The sequence below is a fragment of the Camelus dromedarius genome, chromosome 16 (assembly GCF_036321535.1).
Source record: "Camelus dromedarius isolate mCamDro1 chromosome 16, mCamDro1.pat, whole genome shotgun sequence".
Classification (NCBI taxonomy): domain Eukaryota; kingdom Metazoa; phylum Chordata; class Mammalia; order Artiodactyla; family Camelidae; genus Camelus; species Camelus dromedarius.
In genome coordinates, this window is record NC_087451.1 from 22,860,331 (window position 1) to 22,881,240 (window position 20,910).

Consider the following 20,910-nt stretch of genomic DNA (forward strand, 5'->3'; position numbering starts at 1 on the left):
CGAGAGCCTGTCTCTGCCACGTCAGAGTGGCTCACGGCTCGCGTGGTGTTTCCCGCCCAGGGGCTTTGAAATCTTACCTCCGGGAGTTGCCAGAGCCTCTGATGACCTTTGAACTCTATGACGAGTGGATTCAGGCTTCCAAGTGAGTCACACCGCCTTTTGGGGAGCACCTCGTGGGGTGGGGTCTGCTCGGAAGTATTCACTGAGATTATGCAGCATGCAGCCTGTGACGCAGCAAGTCCCTTGCTTGGTACTTGTCGTGGGACCCGCTTGTCCGTGTGCCCAGAGAGACGTCCTTGTGCATGGATGTCGGCTGCGCTGTTACTTTGAATGGCAGAGGGAAGAGTGGTTAAATAAAATGCGGTGTATCCACATCGTGACATGTTCAAAAAATTGGCACCGCTCTTCATGCTAACATGCAAAGGTAGATTTATTTTTGAGTGAAATAAAACAAGCGAATGGGGACACCCAGGAGAGTCTCTTGTTTTAAAAGGAAGAAAACACCCAGCACGCTCTAAACAATACAATTATAAGAGGCCTCTATACCTGTGTGAACGCATGAAAGAAGGTTCTGGAAGGGCCCCCGCAGGCAGATGGCAGCAGTTCCTTCTGGAGGAAAGAGCAGGACAAGGGAGTGGTCACAGAGGTCTTGACCCTCGTCTGTAATAGTCAGAAATATAACTGGTGCTTTGTACAGACCCTCCTGTAAACAGCTTGTGCCGACGCCATGAGGGAAGCCCTTTTATTAACGCCCTTTTACAGGTAAGGGAAGAGGTACCTGGAGACTCAGTAGCTGACCCAAGGCCACAGGCAGGTTGGAGCTGGTTCTCCCAAGACAAACCCTTTTTGTCAAGCTTTGGCCAGATGACGATTGAATAAGATTTGTCACCTTCTGTTTCTACATGAGACCTTGGGTGCTCAGTTCAGGGTCCCGGTAAACGCGTGTGTTGCAGGATGCTCACCTCTTCCTCCAGGCAGAACCCAGGGAAAAGGGAGTTTTTCTCGCCTGGGCCAGGATTGGAGGAAGGACTTCGGGGCACCCGGCAGTGACCACTGCCCCGCCTTGGGCCCCAGATCAAGCGATCAGAGCTGGGCCTCTCCTGCTGGCATGTGCTTTTCAGTTTTTCTCCAGAAAAAGGTTCTTTTGAGCTTAAGGCCTTCCTACCATGTAAGCCTTGGTGTAGATTTTCATGAGAAGTGTATTAAAAAGTATTGTTCTATGAGTAATTTCTTTTAATTCTTAGACAGTTTATAAATAAAGAACTCCTTAGAGCAAAATTTTTTTTAGCTGTTCACATCCACTGCTTTTTTGTTTGTTTTTTGTAGATTAGAGAATCTTTTGGTCGTGGAAATTCTCCGTCTCTGAGTGATGTCTTGAAGGGTCAGATTTCCTTATTTCTCTATGAGTTCATATGTTTACTTAGAAGGTGTTTATTGAGCTTCTGTTATGTGCTAGATGCCAAGAAACTTAATGTGCATTAAATATGCCTATGGAGCTGGGCGATCAGCTGCCGCCGTGGTGCGGACGCGGGGTTGAACTCCTGACTGGCGTCCCGTGTCTTGTTTCTGGACAGAATTGCCCTCCTGGCCTCACCTGCGGGGCTGGCACACATTCACCCGGGACCTGGAGCGGGTGCGGGGAGTTTTGTTAAAATAGCACAGGCAAGACAGAAAGAGAACGTAGCAGGACGATTAGTAATAACCAGACATTTGAACTGTCACCGCTTGCTGGTGTGGCCACTGATGACGGCTGACTCCCTTTTCGTGAATGTCACGAGGGCTGGTTGGTGTGAAAGCCGGGGAGACGCCACTGGTTCACACTCACCCGGTGGCTTTTCCTGTTAACTTCCCAGCATCCCGGAGCAGGACAAGAGGCTGCAGGCTCTGTGGAACGCGTGTGAGAAGTTGCCCACGGCCAATCATAGCAACATCCGGTGAGTGGACACTGGACGCTCGGGGGCAGGGGCATTTAAGCCTCAGACACACGGTCCAGGCCCGAGGGCGTGGGTGAGTGGCAGGCGTGGCATTTTGCGGTGCCCGAAGCGTTGTTACCACGCGCGGTCTCCTGTCCACCTCAAGCCACCCCGGGAGGTCGTGAATGACCGCTTCACAGATGAGGAAACAGACAGAAAGGGGCTGTGCGACTTCACAGGCCACCCGACCTGCGTGGCTGATGCAGTTCAGGTCTTGGGTTTTTGAGGAGCAAAGATGAACGCAAGGTCTTTTCAGATATCAGGGGTTTGTTGTAAAGATAGGAGCTCGTGGGCGCCTGGGAGAGGCTGAGCTAGCCCTGAGCGGGACTTGGCAGGTGTGTCCTGGAGCTGGTCTGCACGGAGAGGGCCCGGGACAGGCGTCTGGGGCTCCCCTCATCACCGGCGGTTTTCTGCGTGCCCGTCTCATCGCTTGCTGCTGCTCTGGGGATCTTCCGCCTTCCCAGGTTCCTCTCCTTCCCACTTCCTGCCTCCTCATCACTTTGTCCAGCCTGAGCTGCTCCTGGCCCTGCCTCTCCCCGCCCCCACCTCCTTGGAGCTTCTTTAGATGCAGATTTTCAGCATCAGCTCCTCTGGCTGTCTGCCTGATTCTTTGTTTTCCTGTTGAAAAATCCCAGGAGTGGAGGGAGGGTAGAGCTCAGTGGTAGAGTGCCAGCTTAGCATGCATGAGGTCCTGGGTTCAATTCCAGCACCTCCATTAAAAAAAAAAACAAAAATAAATAAACCTAATTACCTGACCCTCCACAGAAAAAGAAATCATAAAAAAAAAAAAATCCCAAAGGCCTCAAAAACGTAAACATAGAATTACTGTAGATCCAGAAATCCCACTTATGGACGCACACCCACAAGATTTGAAAGTAGGGGCTGGGTTTTCTACACCTACACTCGTGGCAGCATTATTCACAGTAGCCAAGAGCTGGAAACAGCCCAGATGTCCAGCAATTTCAAGGGTGGAGAAAACACACATAAGTTGCAATATTCAGCCTTGAAATGGAAGGACATCTGAGCCTTGCCTCAATGTGGGTGAACCTTGAAGACGTTACGCTAAGTGAAGGGAGCCAAACACAGAAGGAGAAACCCTGTGTGATTCCATGTGCATGAGCTCCTGGGAGGGGTCCAGCCCCCAGAGACGGGAAGCGGAGTGATGGCGGCCCGCGGCTGGGGGAGGGTAGTGGTGCTGGGGGTGGGGTCATCAGCCAGGACAGAGTTGGGTTTGGAGTGACGACAAAATTCAGGAGACAGACAGTGGTGATGGTTGCCTAAGTGTGAAAGTACTTAATGCTACTGAACTTCACACTTAAAAATGGTTAGAATGGCAAATTATATATATCTATATTTAAAAACCACAGCTTAAAAAAAAAATCCCAAGGGTGAAAGCCAGACCAGCACAGCTTGTCCCGTGTTGCTGACTGCAGCCCTCGGCCCCTGGCCAGCCCTGGATTGGGCGTCTCAGCTCAGGCCCCATGTCCCGGTCCAGGTGGGTGTGGCCTCTCGGACAGACAGTGTGACCTGGTCCAAGAGGCTGCGGGTGGAGGTGGCGCAGTGACAGCGTAGGGACCATGTGGTCCTGAAGGAGCCGCTGGACTGTGATCCGGCCAGAACGGAGCTAAACCCACCGCCTGTGTGACTGAGGGTCCGGGCCTCCGCCGAGCCTGGTGGGTTTTGGGGTGCTGTGGGGGAGCTCTTTTTGGGCTTTATTTGGGCATAGCTCACGCATTGTCTATTTTTTAAATAATAGCTTTATTAAGATACAACTCATACATCATTGTCCCTTTTGAAGTGCGCGGTTGAGTGGAGTTTGGAGTATTTGCACAGTTGTGCAGCTGTCACCACTGTCTACCTTTAGAACATTTTTGTCACCCCCCAGAAAGAAATCCTGCTCCCACTGGCAGTCACTCCCCGTTTCTGCCCCACCCCCGGCCCTGGCAGACACGCCTCTGCGTTCAGCCTCGGGTGACTTGCCTCCGCCAGGCATTTCATACGATGGAATCGGACAACACAGCGTCCCTGGGTCTGGCTTCCTTCACTTTGCATCGTGTTTAAGAGGGTCACCCATGTGGTAGCACATGTCGGTAGTTCGTTCCTTTTGATGGCTGAGTCGTACTCCAGTGTTGGCTGGACCCCATTTTACTCATCTGTTCATCCCTGAATGGACGTTTGTGTGGTCTCCCTCCTCCGGCTGGGATGAATCGTGCTGCCGTGAACGCTGGTGTGCACCTTCGTGTGTGGACACACTTCTCCAGGTGTCTCTGTAGTGCTGGGCCAGGCGCTGAGTCTGGGTTTACCTTCTTCACTGGCTCTCAGAGCCCCACCGAGGTTAACCCCTGGGGACACCACCCCCCGTGCTGTGGATGTCCCCGCCGATGACTCCTGCACACCACCTCTCACCTCTGCACACGGGGAGGATGGCGGGCGACAGGTGTGAGAAGGAGGGCGTTGCATTCCTGAGTCAGAAGGGCGGGTGGAGAATGTTTCTGGCCAGGGTTAACTGGAGCAGATGTTGATCCCAGCTGAGTGAGAGCTGAGTCGGTGTGTCTTTGGAGCGTTCTTGTGTCTGACACACAGCACGTCTTGAGTGCATTGCAGGACATGTGAGTCGTCTTGTCAGTAAGATGTGCTCCAGGGGAGAAGTTTCTGCCCGGTGCTGGGGGAGCGTGGCTGGGATTGAGCCCTAGTTAAACCTGGCCCTTCTGCCTTCCTTTCAGATACTTGATCAAGTTTTTATCCAAGCTCTCAGAATATCAAGATGTGAACAAGATGACTCCCACTAACATGGCAATTGTGTTAGGACCCAACTTGCTTTGGCCACAAGCGGAAGGGTGAGCACAGGGAGGAGGGTGTGTGGGGGTCACGTGTGGGGCCGTCAGGGCCTGGGTGGGCCGGCCGGCCAGGGCCCCCGACAAGCGCCGGCCTCTTCGTTGGCCAGGCTGCATTTCGGCCCGGCCTGCTCCGTTGTGGGCTCAGGGGGAGGCCCGGAGGCCTGGAGCCATGCAGCTCGTCGTCAGGGTCGTCTTGGAGCCCCAGGCCTGCACGGAGGGCCTTCCCCGAGCTCACCTAAGTCAGCACGGGCGAGGTGAGCCCCTCCAGGCCTGCCTGCCACCTCTGAAGGGCACACATCCCAGCCTCTGGAGCCGGACGGACAGAAGGCTGTCCCCAAAGAGAACAGAGGTGGGAAAAGGAAGAGTCTGGCAGTTTTGAGAATCACACCGCGCAGTGCCAGGCACCTCGGCCTTGGCGATTTTGTCTGTTGCTCAGTGACTCGTCCCCCGTGAGGAGGGCTTCTGGGCACCTCCATTCTGTGGGTGGGGAGAGAGTTTCAGAGAGCTGCAGTGTCCTTCCTGAGATAGCGACCTCCCAGCCCCGGGCCCACAGGCTCCGGGAGCTGCCACGGCCGCTGACCCGGCCTGCCCTCCTCTGCCCTGTGTCCGCAGGAACATCACGGAGATGATGACCACGGTCTCACTGCAGATCGTGGGGATCGTCGAGCCCATCATCCAGCACGCGGACTGGTTCTTCCCCGGCGGTACGTGGCGGCGTCCCGGGCTGGGCGGGCTTCTGGGGACGGGCGCCAGCGTCACTGAGTCCTGACCCTTTGAGACCAGGTACTGCTGGCCACAGGTGTGTGTTTGGTGTTTTGGTTGGTTGTTTGGAATACACACGCACACACACGGACACACACACACACACACGAAGAGTCCTGGCAACTTCTTACTTCCTAATTTCTGCCTGAGGAGAGTTCCGGCCTGAAGCTGTGCACTGCCTGTACTGACCGTGAGCATGGATTTTACTGGTCCTCACCGTGGCTTCTTTATGAATCATGAAATGCTGGAGTAGAAGGGAAAGAGGCAGAGGATGAACCTGGACTGGAGATGAGCGCGGACTTTTATTTGGTGCTCAGGGTTCACTTGGCTGCCATCCTTCTGTTACTGTGTGTCCTTCGAGTTGCCCTCAGTGTGTAAAGGTGGGGCTCAGAGGCGAGGAGATTCTTTTTCATACCTGGTTCCAAATTAGTCAGTAAAGGCACGTCCCCAAGGTGGAGCTTCATAAATGTTCTTAGCCACGGAAGCCCCATGGGATAAGGGTAAGACTCGGTGGTGACAGCTTTGAAGAGATCGCCGTCGTTACGCTAAATTCAGCGTTTGCTCTTTAAAGCAGCGGTCCTGGGCCTTTATGTTTAGTGAATATTACGGGTGTGCTTTCAGCAGTGGTGCAGGAAATTGTTAACTCCTGTGAGGGTAAAATATTAATCATTCTGTGCTCTGTCCATCAGAGGTAATTAACTCATGCTGATCTAACATCAAAGAATTTTGGTTGTCTTTTTGCCTCCTGTGTTTTGACGGTGACAGCTGTGAAATAAGAGTTCAATTCGTGACACAAAGTCAGGTGAGGGTAGGAAGTCAGGATAAAGAAGTAATGGAGGTAGGAGGTGAAGGCATAATTCTCTTAGGTTTTCCAGGGACAGTATCATCATCTACAGATGATAATGTTGCCTGTTATTTTATTTTCTTAACTAATTTTATTTTCTTAACTAATTCCATTGGCTAGCACTTCCTCGGGAGCGTCAAATAAGTGTTGAAAGTGAACGTTGCTCTCATCCCTGATCTGATTTAGACTGCCCTGGTGTTTCACTCTTAAACATGAGGCGTCAGAGAGATGATGTTGCCTTTTTCGGAAAGTACCCATCTGTTCCTGTTTGACTGAATTTGTTAATCACAAGTGAGAAATGCTTTATCAAATGCCCATGATATTATAGGTTAGGTGAGCACATGGGTCTGCCTGTTAATAGGATGAATTATATTAAGATGAATTAGTATTAATAGATGATCTCACACTGAACCGTGAAACAAGATTTCCTGAGGTGACCCCCTACAGGAGTGGCCATCTCTGCTCATCTCTCCCCTGCCCAGACCAACAGACCATGCACACCCATTCTTTCCTCCCCACAGAGATAGAGTTCAACATCACGGGGAATTACGGGAGTCCAGTGCACGTGAACCACAACGCCAACTACAGCTCAATGCCCTCCCCAGACATGGACCCCGCAGACCGGCGCCAGCCCGAGCAGGCCCGCCGGCCCCTCAGCGTTGCCACGGATAACATGATGCTGGAGTTTTACAAAAAGGATGGGTATGAACTAGTGTCCCTTTCTCAGCATTGGGGGTTGGGGAGGGAGGAGTTCAGATGGATTGACAGGAAGGCTGCACTTACCAGCAGCGGTTTAAGTGACTTGTGGCAGTAAGCTTGTCACCTTGTTCTTGATGCTGCCCTCTGTGCTATTCTGCATGAGTCTCTAGGCTTGCTTCCCACCCTCTGGGCCAGAGGTAAGTGCAGCCTTCTGAGCTGACAGTTGTGATCAGCGTCGATTACTTCCCATCAAAAGAAAAAAAAAATCGGTCAACAGGGAAATTAAAAAAAAAAACATATTTAAACACTTTATTTTGACTCCAAATTTACAAATGTATGTCAGTCAATTCTCAAATCCTCAGTGGTTTTACTTCGAAGGTGGGTCTGCTCATTTGCACCCCCAACAACACTCTTCCATCAGTAACACCTATTCTGCATAGTTTTCCACCCCCAGTTCTCTTTAAAACAGAGAGAAACCGAAACCTTAGAACAATCTGAGTGTAAAATCCTTGTAAGTTTTTAAGATTTTGCTTTCTCATCTTTTATGAGCAACACCCCCACCTTGTTTGATGCAGTTGTGACGAGACTCATAAATGTATCCAACTTAACTTGCACAGGAATGACCCTCTGGCACTCACATTAGATCAGTTTACATAATACGTACTTGCGTAGTGTGATTCCCGTAACAAGTATAATGGGCATAAACAGGCTTCGTAAGGAGCACAGCTGATTCATGGTAAGTGTCCGCTCAGCCATCGCACCCAAAAACGTGGGCTTGCACGTGTGTTCCGCAAGCTGAGGCATCGGCTGGTGTGTCCCACGGAGGCATGGTTACATTCCTTGGTCAGGCAAGTCAGTTGAGTACACGTTGGTTAGGAATGAAAACTTACTCTCTAAAATAAGATGTAACAACTCCTTTGAAATAGGAGCACAGGCACCAATGGGAACGTGAGAAATTCAGACCAAGGAAGGGCAGCAGCTACAGCCTTCTGCTTCCTGTCAGACCGCGAGGCCACCAGAAAGATCTGTTTGTTTGAAAGGCATGCGGTCTAAAGGGCTTCAGAGGGAAGGTGGAAAACCAAGAACGTAGATGTGCGAGCCCCTCTTTCCACCCTCTTCTCCTCCGGGTGGGAGGCGGCACTGGAGCCCTGTACGTCCTGGGGTGATGGGGAGGGCTCAGAAGGGCCAGCGTCCCTGCTCGTCGCCTTACCCGCCAGAGACCCTTCCCCTGAGAGGCAGGCGGGGGTGTTTATCTGCTCTGTGCTGTTCCTTGTTCTCTATCTGGTGGGGGAAGAAAAACTGGAAATTCTTACAATTTGAAGGGAGTAGGGTGAGATTTCTTAAACCTCGAGAAAAGAGTGTGCTTAGAATCTGATCTTTGCATCGTGAGAGAGACAGAGAGCACGTGCTACAAATGCATTGGAATTTGTTTTTAAAACTCAGTTTAAGGGACTTGGTTCCTTTGTGAAGTGTCTCTGGCCAAGAGGATGCCCTGGAGGGTGTGTTCTGGTCCTTTGGTCCCAAGTGTTTCTGTGTTAGAAGTGGTGTCCCCTGCCCTCCCTGCCAGACCTCGTCTGGTTCCCAGTCCCCTCTGGAAAGCAATCCCAGTGACCTCTGTGAGAAAGTCATCACTGTGGAACCTCCAGGCATTCAAAGTCTGCTGGCCCCAAAGGATGCAGGCAGATACCGAAGCATGAAGGATGGTATTTCAAGCCGTTGCCTCCTCTCTGACACCATTCTCTCGCTCAAGAGCTCTGTAAATGTCACGGCCATTCTCCATCCTGTTCTGACTTTAAAGCTGAAACTGCCACCAGATACTTCAAGGGCTTGCGAGATATATGTCGTCCATTACTGGTGCACACGAAATGAAGGTGCTTTAAAATGTGAACTAAACGTTACACTAAGTGGAGGGCTTACTGGCTTGGGGTGACCCTCTCTGAGGTGTCTGGGGTGTTGGTGTCTATGTTTTGAAGTGCAGTGAGCTTGAAGGTGATCAAGTCTTAACTGGTTCTAAGGGAAACAGAAACCAGAAGTGCTGGGTGTCTGTGGGGAGAGGAAAGGGGTCTGCCCCAGCTGAGTGTCTGTTATGTCAGCAATAGGAGGGGAATTTTCCACATTTGTCCCAATTTCTGACCTTTTAAAATCAAGATGAGATGCATCTCAAAGCTTTCAAACTGCCCCCCTTAAAACACTGACAGAGCTCACTTTATTGAAATGTCTTGTTACTTTTTAAAACAGAAAAATTGGATAACATTTGAAAGAAATGGTAAGTTCCCCATCAGTGCCTGTGTCATTTTGCTGGGCCGAGGGCTGCGGTGTCCTGGACATTATACAGAGTGGTTCGCTCCCCTCCCAGCCCCTACCTTCCCAGTTCACGGTGACCCAGGAAACCGAATTTCTTTAGCAAGTCCTGGTCGGATTTCAGAACTCACAGATACATTTTCTTGTGCAGGCAGAATAATGGTCCTCCGAAGACAGCGGGAACTAAGCCCTAGAACCTTGTAAATGTTACCTGGCTTCGGCAAAGGGTCTTCGCAGGTGTGACTGAAAGAGGGATCTTGAAATAGATTATTCTGGACGATCAGGGTGGGCCCTCCATGCAGCTGCGTGTATCGTAAAATGCAGAGGCAGCTTCAACATAGGCACACAGAGAGGGAGAAATGTGAAGACAGAGCAGAGGGACATTTGAAGATGTGGCCGAGAGCCAAGGAAAGTCAGCAGCCTCCAGAAGCTGGAAGACGCAGGGACAGATTCTCCCCGGGGCCTCTGGAGGGAGCACAGCTCGGTGGCCTTGATTTCGGTCCAGTGATACTGATTTTGGACTTCTGGCCTCCAGAACCGGAAGAGAATGAATTTCTGTGTGTACCTACTTGGTGGCCCTCATTGCCGCAGCTGTGGGAAACCTGCACCTTGGGGCACGCCAGGAGCTCTGCGGCGAACGTGGCAGCAGGTGCCTTGATTCTCCTCCCACTGACGGACGCTGAAATCTCACGGTCTTTCCTTTGACTCCAAGTTCGCCTTGGTGACTTACTGAGCTCACAGAATGTGGCAGAAGTGATGTTCTGGGTCTCCTGAAGCTGGGTCGCAAAATGCCTTATAGATGATGCCTGGGTCTCTGGGAACACTCGCTCTTGGAACCCAGCTGCCATGATGTGTGGGGGTCCGAGCAGCCCCCAGGGGAGAAATTGAAACCCCAGCCTTGCTCCCCAGCCAAGCACCAACTTAGCAGCTTAGTGAGTGAGTCATCCTGAGCCGTCCAGGCCAAGTCAGACACCTCAGCCAGTGCTGTGTACACAGTCAGATGGTCCCTGGCCAACTGCCCCAAAACTGTGGATTTCTGGCCTGGATAAATAAGCTACTACATTTTGAGGATGGTTTTTGCAACAAAAGATAATCAGAACAAGCTTAAAAAGGGGGGGGGGGATACTGATGTCCTGTCTGCCCCCCAATCTTCTTCCTGCAATCTGATTTCATCGGTCTGGGCTGGGATCAGGCGTTGGTCTGGTTCCGAAGTGTTCCAGAATATTTTGATGTGCATTTTGGGCCGAGAATGGAGTCAGAGGAACATTTTGCCACTCTGAGTAAAGAATTTGGCAATGATGCCATTAAAAAAAATTTATCACAACTTTCCTACTTCAGCCATAATGCTGGTGCGACATAGGGGCCACCCCAGCTTTGCTGATGCTCTGAGTGACAGAGAGCAGAGTAGGCCACGCTGCTGCTCTCTGCCCCTTGCAGAGCTCCCACCTGGAAGTTTTAGGATACGGCCTGTGATGTAACCGTCACGCCTGGCTCGTGTTGGTTGTGTGTGTGCTATAGAAAGGTGACGCTTGTCTCCTGGATCATTTGTCCCAGATGATAAAGGAATCGTGTAAATCCCTGTTTTTCTGACGGTGGCATCATAAGGGTTGTCTCTGGTCACATCAGATATCTTTTACGTGAGACCTGCTGCCTGCAGGAGTTGGCCAGGGTCTGCACTGTGTGGCCTGTGGGTCAGGACGAAGCCAGGGACCGTGAGCAGGTGTCGGTCGTGTTCCCAGCAGAGTCTGAACGCAGTCAGCAGAGGGTTGTTGAGGGACCACAGAGAAGCCCAGAGGCAAGAAGAAACTGGCCTCAGTCACGAAGCCTCCTTCATAGCTTCAGTGTACCTGCGGCTTGTCCGCCGCCTCCTGCCTGTGGTCCCCACTCGCCCTGCCGGCTGGCACAGGGCTGTCCCACTGCCCCTGCATAGTTCTGTTCTCTGGACCCCTAAACCCACTGGTGGCAAGACCCCAGCAGCCTCTGTGAAGCAGCCCGTGGACCCTGGGATCCCAGCGGGGAGGTGGTGTGTCCACAGAAATCCCAGTGACCTTGGCCTTTTATACGCAGAAGTCCAACGTGCAGCCCCTCTTTAAGTCTTGAAACCTGACGTGCCTGTGGTCATTTCACTTGCTCCAGTGTTCAGATCCCCAGGGGGTCTCCACCAGAGCCAGGTGACAGCAGCCCCTAAACCCACGAGGGTGTCTACACTGGGGCTAGCAGTCTTCCTTGGAGCTCAGTTTAGCGCATGATTCTGACTTGGCCCCGCTGGAAGCCGCTCTGCAGGAGTGTCTGGTTCCACCCCTCCACCCCCACCCGGACCTTAGCCCTGGACGTTCTATAATTTGGAACAAGCACGTTTAATTGAGAAGTTTGAGAGCAGTCTGAACGGTGCTCTGGGGAACGCGGTTCCACCGATTGTTGGTTATGTCGGGGTTGGAGGGGAGGAGATGGAAATCTGGGGTCTTGTGAATTCCTGAACCCCATGACTCAGCACGTTGAAACCACTTTGAGTGTCTCACTTCTTAGGATCTTTTCCACACTGTTACGCACTGTGCATCTCCACGAGGGGGCGGTGGCATCCTTTCCTTAATGTATTAGGTCCCAAAGCCTGTTGTCACGAGACAGTCAGAACTCGGCTTCCAGGGGACTTGTGTTTGGGATTGTGGGTGCTCCGCGGGGCTGCAGTGGGAGGACAGCCCACATAAGGCAGCCACCCTGAAAGGGACTACGTCACGAGTGGATGGTGCAGGAGTTTTGCTTTGGTTACAGCCTGACCTGGGATAAGACAAGCTTACCTCCAGAGTCATTCTGGGTACCGACGGGAGCTTGGACTCCTGTTTTGGGTTTGGATTGGTCAACTGGATCTTTGAGGGGTGTATTCTTGGCCCAGGCCCTGCCTCCACTTCCACATTTCCAGGATTCACACATTTGTGGATGCTGAGATCAAGTCTCTGAAATGTTGCCGGATTCCAGGCTTTATTTGTACTGGGGAGCTTAAGAAACTTTATTGTTAGGTCTTTAAGAGAGGAGTGATTCCCAGAGGAGCTGGAAATACCTGACCCCGGCCTCCCTTGGGGAGCACACTCAAGGCTGAGCCACGATTGCTAAGCTCCTTATTCACCGTTCACCTTGACACCCACGGGCCCCTGCCACGGCCGCCTGGCCTCCGAGTTCATCTTAAATGGTCCCGGGACCCCCACAGCTTCTGTGGGTCTTTGGGGGTGCTGCCAGGTTCTCTTGTCTCTTTTCTCTTGGGGGGAGGACTTTGCGAAACGTAACTGAGCTCTAGAATGAAAATTACAACGTTCCAGATCAGTATAGACGTGAGTACCTCACAGCCGGACACTGGCTGCCGTCTCTGGCTCAGACTGTCCCTGGCCAGGATTCAAAAACAGCGCGACAGCGGGGGGGGGGGGGGGGTTGCTCAGTGGCAGAGTGCGTGCTCGGCGTGCATGAGCCCCTGGGTACCCAGTGCCTCCGTTAAAAGGCTCTGGGAAAAAAAAAACAACAGTATGACAGACAGATGTCTACTCAAGAGGGGCAAAAGGAAAACAAAAAGAACCGCTAACCCCTGACAACTTAGCACTGAGAATGGTCCTCAGCGAACCTCTGTTCTCAGTGACTGCTGTGCCCTCTCTCTACGTACCTGCTCTTGGAACTGGAATTTTGGCTTTTTAATTTCCCAGGGGCAAGGCTTTTTGCCTTCTAATTTTTAAGATCTGGATCTTATCCTTTCCCTGTGTGGCCTGCCGGGTTACCGACTTGGAAACAGGACCGCCCCTGCCTTTCCTGCAGTGTGGGGGCTTTTGTACATCTCACCTTCCCACCCCCTTTTCCCTCCCCTCTCCTTACTCACCTGTGAGCTTTGGAGGGTGATTTTTCACTCATACAAAGAGAAAAGTCACTTTAACTAGAGGGACCAACTAAATTGAAATAACTTCATGGCGCAGTAATTAGACACTGACGTTGACGGAGACAACCTGACTGTCCAGAGGAAGGCAGTTTCACTGACACTAATGTCTGTATGTTTCTGTCCCTGCAGCCTTAGGAAAATCCAAAGGTACAGTATCCTCGGGTGGCCACGAGGCCACGTTCAGTCTCTGAAAACTAAGCAAGCCGGGCCTTAGGGAGCTGTGCGAGGGGCTGGCTGTGTGTGGCTGCTTGGCCGACTTACTGGGAGCTGACTGTGGTCCCCGTCCCCGGAGCCGGGGCCTGACGGGCTCCTCCCCTGCTGTGTAGACCCTGCAGGGTCGTGGTGCAGCCAGCGTCCTGGGGCTGGCACGGGAACCGCGAGTCCGGTCCCGGGCCCCCCCGCAAGTGACGAGAAGAAGGGTGGATGTATAGATGGCTCCTGCTGGTCGGTGCCCCGTTCTAGTCTGATGCTGCCCCTCGCTGTGCTGCCCCCTCCATCTCCCACTGGGGAGGAGTGGGCGCCCCAGGGAGGCCGCACTCTGCTCAGAGGGAAGCTTGGCGGGCGGGCTGCTGTCCTAAGGTCAGCCGTGCCTGGCCTGCGCGGACCTGCCAGGGATGCTCCAGCACCTCGGGGCCGCTGCCTGCTTCCCCGGCCCGGCCCGGCCCGGCGGGGACGTTGCTCAGGCTTCGCTGCTGGGCCGCTTCGCGGGGGAGGGAGCCCGCCGCCCGGCACGCGGGGGTCACCCGGGTGTCTTTGTGTCCCTCGCCAGCATGGGCGTGAGGGTCATGGACACGTCGTGGGTGGCCCGAAGAGGCTCCTCGGCCGGCCGGAAGGCGTCCTGCGCCCCGCCGCCCACGCAGCCCCCCGCCCCGCCCGCCGAGCTCGCCGCCCCGCTGCCGTCGCAGCTCCCGGAGCAGCCCCCCGACGGCCCCGCGCCGCCCGCGCTCTCCCCGTCCGGCTTGGGCCTCCAGCCCGGGGCTGAGCGGACCAGGTAAGCGGGGCGCTGCCCCGGGGGCGGGCTGGCCTGCGGTCCCGCGAGGCGGGGACGGGGTGGTGAAGGGGGTGGCTGGGTTTGCCACGCCCACTCAGAGCCTGGATCTCTGTTTCGCTCTCTGGGTCCTGCTGGCGCCCAGTACGTCACCCCACAGCTCCCCAGATTCTCAGATGAAGCCCGGGTTTTCCAAGAATAGCATCCCGGGCACCTGTGCAAAGCGCCCCCTTGCTGAAGTCACGAGGAGTCTAAGTTCCCAGGTGCCCTTTTCCCCTCCCTGCCGTCCTGTGACAGATTGCTTCTTTTGAAATTTAGAATTTCAGTATTTCTCCCTCTCCTCTCCCTTGAGATTTGCAGGGGCCCATTTTTACTACTAACGCGGGTGCAGCTCAGGGAAAGAGTAGAGGTGAGTGGTCGTGCCGGCCTGCTGACCTTTGCAGCCAGCGGCACGACTGCATTACACTCTTGTAGAGGAAGAAAAGAGAGGGGGAAGCGGCTCCTCCCATCACCAGCCCGGGGAACACTCGCAGTGGGGGCCCCTGTCCATCTAAAGATGGAAAGTGTGATCTGAGCATCACAGGTCCGCCTTCCAGGGAGGAACCACGCCCGCGGTCATTCACAGCCAACGTCTGTGTCAGCCCTACCACTTGCTGGATCTATCGCTGAGTTTGAGGGTCTCAGAATTCCTCCCCTGGTTGGGGGAATGGTGGAGGCTCAGGGAAAGCAACCAGAGAGCCATGGCTGTAAGGCTCCGCCGTGTGAGCCCAGGTCATCTGTCTCTCGGCACTCTGACCCTCAGAAGTCCTCTGGGCTCTGGTGCTGAGGATATAGGAGGGTGACCCCCTGTCAGGGTGTCCGAGGATCCCGTTTCGGTCACAGGGCACTGTGGGGATGCTTGGGGCCCCGCATCTCCTTTGCTTGTGGTCCCCTGGCGGAGAGAGGGTGGAGGTGAGGTGAGGAGAGGGAGCTGGCGGCGGGCGCCACACGGAGATGGGAGTGGAACCCAGGCCCTCAGGGCCCCAGAGGGGATGGCCACCTCACGGGGCCTCGGTGGAGGCTTTAAGGAGGGCTGAGACAACCACACACACCTGCCCAGAAGAGCACGTACTTCATGCTGGTGCAGAAGCTGCCTGAGGTCAGGGACTCCCTTTTGTCCTGTGTTTCAGCACTTCCAAAAGCAAGGAACCTTCTCCAGGATCTGGGCAGAAAGGAAGTCCAGGTTCCAGCCAGGGGACACCCTGTCCAGGGACGCAACCAGGGCCACAGCTGGGCACCAGCCCCAGCCAGCCGTCCACTGACCAGAGCCCTCACACTCTTCGGAAAGGTAGGTCGCCGCTACCCACCACGTCCTGCGGCCTGGAAGCTCCTCTCCCTCCACCTGCACAGATGCTTAGAAACTGGTTTATTGAAACATTCCTGGTCTGGGCATGAGAGCTTTTGGAAAGTAACCAGCCCCACAAGGGACAGTTTCATTATCATCTCTCAGTCTACTCACTGGGCCTCCGCAGGGGCTCCGCGGGGCCCTCTTTCCCATTCCCTGAGACCATTGTGCAGACATCCCCCGGGATGACAAGTGTCTTCATGGACCCTGCCAGGCCATCCACCGTCCTTTAAAACTCTGTGTGGCGCCTTTGGCGGGAGCCCCTGCCCCAGCAGGGCCCAGCACGGCTGCCTTCCCCGGGACCGTCTGCAGAAGGGGACACAGAGGTGGGATCCAGTCTTGTTTCTGCAGGAGGCAGACCTGCCCCGCGATGATGTTTCTCTTGTGGGGGCCGGAGAATTTCTCCACTGGCCTGTGAGCCGCCCTCCCCAGATTTTTGCTACTGCCAGAACCCACTGCCGAAGGCCTCCTTATTCTCCCCGAAATGATTCCCAAAAGCGGAGGCACACTCCATGGTGGTTTCACAGATGGGGGCCGCACGGAACGTGTGCTCATCAGAACCACCTGGGTCGGTTTCCATCGTTTGTCATCTCTTCACACAGTCTTTGAGGTGCTTGAAACAGCACCTTGTTTGAATCTGTTCTCAATTCAGGCCTTTCCGGCTTCTGGATGTGGCTTTGGCTCCAGCATTTGGGAACAGGCAGGCTCACCTCGTCCACGCAGGTCCCCTCCCATCCAGTCCGTCCCCATGCATTCCTTACGTGCCCTCCAGGTGTCTGCTGAGCCCCTGCCACGTGCGGGGTGGTAGGCGCTAACAGGCACTGGGCTTCTGTGGCCAGAGGACTTGGTCCTGGGTCGCTGTTAGGGGCTCCCAGAGCCACTGCGCACTTCAGCCGAGTCAGAGCTTTCTGCCCTGAGGACGGCCGCCCTGTCCAGGGGGTCCACTGTCACAGCTGACCTCTCGTGGTCCCTTCCTGGACACTGCAGCCCTGACTCACCCTTCCTCGGAGTGGCCGCTGACACTTTCTGCACACTGAAGTGATGAGAGGACCCTGGGAACTCAGCCTCTGCCTGGGGATGGGAAATTTGTTCTCCTGTTTGGCCGGGTGTGTAGTGTGTGTGCTGATCGTGGCAGGAATCCAGAGAAGAGGAGGAGAAATTAGTGAACAGATGGGCAGATATGAAACTTTGCATGTCTAGGTGGATTTTTGAAAGCAGTGTTGGCTGCTCTCAGAGTCGGGGGTGGAGGAAGGGGTAGGCAGCAGGGAGGGGTGTGCTGACAACCACATGGACGCCGGGCATCCTTTCACAGCCCTGTGTGTTGTATCGTGTTTCCTCCTCCAGTTTCCAAGAAGCTGGCACCAATCCCACCCAAGGTCCCCTTCGGCCAGCCGGGGCCCGTGCCTGAGCCGCCTGCCGGCCAGCCGTCCCCACTCAGCCTGTCTCCCACGCCCCCCAGCACCCCGTCCCCCTACGGACTGAGCTACCCCCCAGGGTATGCCCTGGCCTCGGGCCAGCTTTCCCCGGCGGCCGCGGCCCCTCCTCTGGCCTCCCCATCTGGCTTCACGAGCACTTTAAGTAAATCGCGGCCCACGCCGAAGCCCCGGCAGAGGCCCACCCTGCCGCCGCCGCAGCCTCCCACCGTCAGCCTCGCGGCCTCCAGCCCACAATCCGCCGAGCATCCCGTGCTGGACGGCGTGTCCCCTGGGGAGAGCATGTCTACAGGTAAGTGAGCCGCGCTGCGGCATCTCCTGATCCTTAGCAGTGGCCCTGCGGAGGGACCCCCGTGTGCCAGGGGTGCCTGCTGGAGCCACACATGGCATCCAGGGTGGTCTCCTTAGAAGTTCCGTGAGGTTGTGGGAAGCCCTGGGGGCCAGTGGTCCTGCAGGGGGAGGGCAGGGGCTCCCTAGGGAATGTCTCCCCATTGAGTGTCCCCCGGCCTGGGATACTGATTCTGCTCTAAATTTGGGGGGTGAGCACCTGAGTCCCTGGGAGAGGGTGCATCCAGAGAGGCTGGGTGCTGACGGCATCAACGCACAGGTCAGGGGTGTGGCCTGCAGCCCAGGCATTCACGCCAGTCCTCGTCTTGAGAACAGAGGCTAAGAACCAAAGACATTTTTCCCTGTTTATTTAAGAAGCCTTATTAGAAAAATGTTTTTCTAGCAATATACATTGAGAAAGCAGCCAGTATCAGGAAGGCTGCATGTTCCCCTGGTTCTTTGAGGAGCTGACTGTACAAATCCACAGCTATGAAATTTAATTTTGCTTTAAACTTAAAACCAAAGACAGAGCTGTTTTCCTCCAGGAAAATATGTAAGCATGACACACACCACACAGATCTCTGTGCGTGCACACACAGATGCACACCATGCACAGATACTACACATGAATACCAGATGCACACACCATGCATGCAGCACCCACATCCCCACACTCACATCACAAACATGTACACACACATACACGTACAAGCTGCCTCCCAGCCACACACAGACACACAGACACTGCAGAGAGCAGGTTGGCCTGGTCCCAGGTGCCCTGGGACCTCTTACCCTGACATCCCTCTCCAGGAGTGCAGTTTTCCCCTTGATTCGGTGGAAGGTGAGCCTGGGGGCTCCAGTACGCCTCTCTGCTTGTGAACAGGCTAGTCCAGTTTGTGTGTGCGTGTGTGCGTGTGGTGGGGCAGGAGTGGTACATACGGCTGGGAGTGGCCGGTGGTCTGGCTGCTGTATCTCTGGATGTGATTAATGAAGGCACCACTGCCTCGGCCACCCGGAGGTTTATGAAAACGAAGGAAATTCCTCCCCGCGGATAGTTCTGGGGGTGACGCTGTGTTTCTGGAAGAGCCCTTGATGGGAGGAGGCCCAGGCTGCTGCCCTTGGGCTGGTGATCTCTAGAGGGGCCGCTCCTCCCGCAGGGGGTGGCGGGGGAGGTTTCAGGGCTGCTGCCCTTGCGTGGTCCTCTTGCCCCGCCCTGTCTGGTCCTGATGTCCTCTGGCTGCAGCAGCCCGGCCTGTGGCCCCTCTGGACAGGGCTCCGGGCAGCGTTGTCGGTGTGGCCCGTCTGACTGTGATGCCAGGCGTGGTCCCTGTCCCGTCCTCGTCTCATGTGTTTCTTCCTTTCTCCGAATCCTGTCGCTGTGTTCTGGCAGCTGTGTGACGCGGTGACGCGGTTTTGGATACGTGTGAGGGGGAGTTCAGGGTAAGCGGCCCCGGCCTCGCCCCCTCCGCTCGCAGCCAGGCCGCCGCTCTGCGCTCTGCATGTGCCTGGGACCTGCACGGCCGCCGCCCGCAGCCCCGGCGGGTGACTGGACCCCTGAGCTCGCTGGCTTTGGGCATCACTGGCCGCTGCCTTTCTTTTTTTAGGAGACAGGGGCGCAGTGGGCCCCGCTCACCTTCTCTCAGTGTGCTCCCGCACCCCCGGTTTAGGGAAGGGCCCCAGGAGCGGCCCTGGCCAGGGTCATGGGCACACCCTCCACCCCCAGCAGTGACCCTGGCCATCTGACTGTGATACCGGGCGTGGTCCCTGTCCCATCCTCATCTCATGGCTCTAGGGGGGCTCCACTTTAAGGCGTAAATCCTCATCTGCCTTCCTCTGGGCCCACGCGGCTGGCAGACACTGAAGAATCCATAGTGTTGATACTGGAATTCCATCGTGAGGTCATTTTCCCCAGTGGACAGGGCCGGCCAGGTCCCTGGAGCATTTACTCCTCTTTCTGCCTGGGCTCCGCCTCCTGTAAAGAGTAGGTGCTCAAAAGTAAAACAGAGGCAAGAGCCTGAAGGAAGCCAGGAATCAGGTGTTCCTCCCTCAGTGAGACGGGGCGGCCAGAGTGAGGCGGGGTGGGGGGGTGGGGTCCTTGGGGGGTCCCTCCTGTGCTCCCGTGAATGCTGCTGAGCCGTGGTCCTGCAGACTCAAGCCGGGCACAGGCCCAGGACGTCCAGCACGGGCCCCATCTGAGGCTCTCCTGGAGCCTCTGAAACAGGGAGACCCCCGTCCCCTAGCAGTGTCAGAGGGGCTTCTCCCTTGATCGGGGTCTACGGGTGCAGCCAGGATGACAGCTGAGCAGCTCCCCTCCTGGCTGTGCATCCTTTTCCTCCAACACCTGCAGACATGCTCCCACCTGCATTGTCCCCCATGACTGCTGAGGCCCCGGGAAGGTAAGAAACTGCCCAAGGTTACTGTCCTCCCAGCGAGATGGGGCTTTGAATCCAAGCTGCAGGATGCCGCACGGTGGCTGGCAGGGCCCAGGCGCACGGGGCCAGGCAGGGACGGGCTGGGCTGGCAGACGTCCTCTGAGACAGGAGCAAGGCCCCTCAGCCCCCCAGCTCTGCTCAGTCAAGCAGGGGAACCAAGACAGGCAGGATCAGCATCTTGAGGACTGTTTGCAGGTAGAGGAGAGGGTGAGAGAGAAGGACCTTTGTCCCAGAGCTTCTATGTTTGTTTGTCTTTTAGGACGGTGTCCAAATGTCTCTGTCCGTCCACTTGCTATGGTATCTTTTGGGCGAAATGTCTGTTTTACAAGGACAAGGGAGGCCCCCACCCTGACCTGGCCCAGGGCTGCTGCACATCCTCCCCAGTGCTGCTCCGGGCCTGGGGCGGCGAGGCTCAGTGGAGGCAGTGACCCAGCAGGCCCAGGAGGGTGTGTGACTGAGTGAAGGGCACCAGGGCCCGCTCAGCCCCGAGGAGTCAGGGGGCTGCAGTCCAGTGCCTGCCTTGGCCTTGCCTGCACGGAGCAGAGCCCTGTGACCTCAGGTCCCTTCTTCCTGCTATCTCCCAGGAAGTGACCCTTTGGGGCCCCCAAGAGGGGTGTAACTGGAGGAGACGGCTTCCCTAGTGCTGGGGTGGGGGGTTCCCCCAGTCAGGGAGCCAACAGTCTGCTCCCATCATCATTGGGGTCCTGAGGGAGACCCCCCCACCCCATCCTGCCTTCACCAGCCACCCCACGTGTACCATTTGTGGTCCTGGAGTGAGGCCACCGTCTCAGGACCCCCGTCCCTTCATTCTCGGACTTGAATCAGTGTTTTCCCAGTCTTGGAACCCTGTCCCTGCAGACGAGAGGAACTAAATGCAGCCTTCAAGAGATGTCACTGAGCCCTGCCTGGAAGGCATCCTTTTTATGGAATTGAGAGTATCACGCGGCGTGGCTAGGGGAGCTGGCCCCTGGCTTGAACCACCCACCAGGCTGGGTCCAAGGCTTGGAAGGCAGAAGC

At 55.4% G+C, this 20,910-nt stretch overlaps 1 protein-coding gene across 4 annotated transcripts in view; it reads left to right on the plus strand.

Annotated features, from left to right (window-relative positions):
* Positions 1–20,910, plus strand: part of ARHGAP44 (Rho GTPase activating protein 44) — a 102,482-nt gene that overhangs the window by 80,124 nt on the left and 1,448 nt on the right. For 2 of the 4 annotated variants that reach the window (XM_031467587.2, XM_064495276.1), the window contains 9 exons: positions 61–142; positions 1,854–1,934; positions 4,697–4,810; positions 5,423–5,514; positions 6,938–7,118; positions 13,459–13,476; positions 14,099–14,320; positions 15,487–15,644; positions 17,046–17,426. In XM_031467587.2, coding sequence (XP_031323447.2) covers positions 61–142; positions 1,854–1,934; positions 4,697–4,810; positions 5,423–5,514; positions 6,938–7,118; positions 13,459–13,476; positions 14,099–14,320; positions 15,487–15,644; positions 17,046–17,426 — 1,329 coding nt within the window. Of the gene's footprint in view, positions 1–60; positions 143–1,853; positions 1,935–4,696; positions 4,811–5,422; positions 5,515–6,937; positions 7,119–13,458; positions 13,477–14,098; positions 14,321–15,486; positions 15,645–17,045; positions 17,427–18,851; positions 18,902–20,910 lie in introns of all 4 variants that reach the window. The other 2 variants (XM_064495275.1, XM_031467588.2) reach the window with 2 other exon arrangements.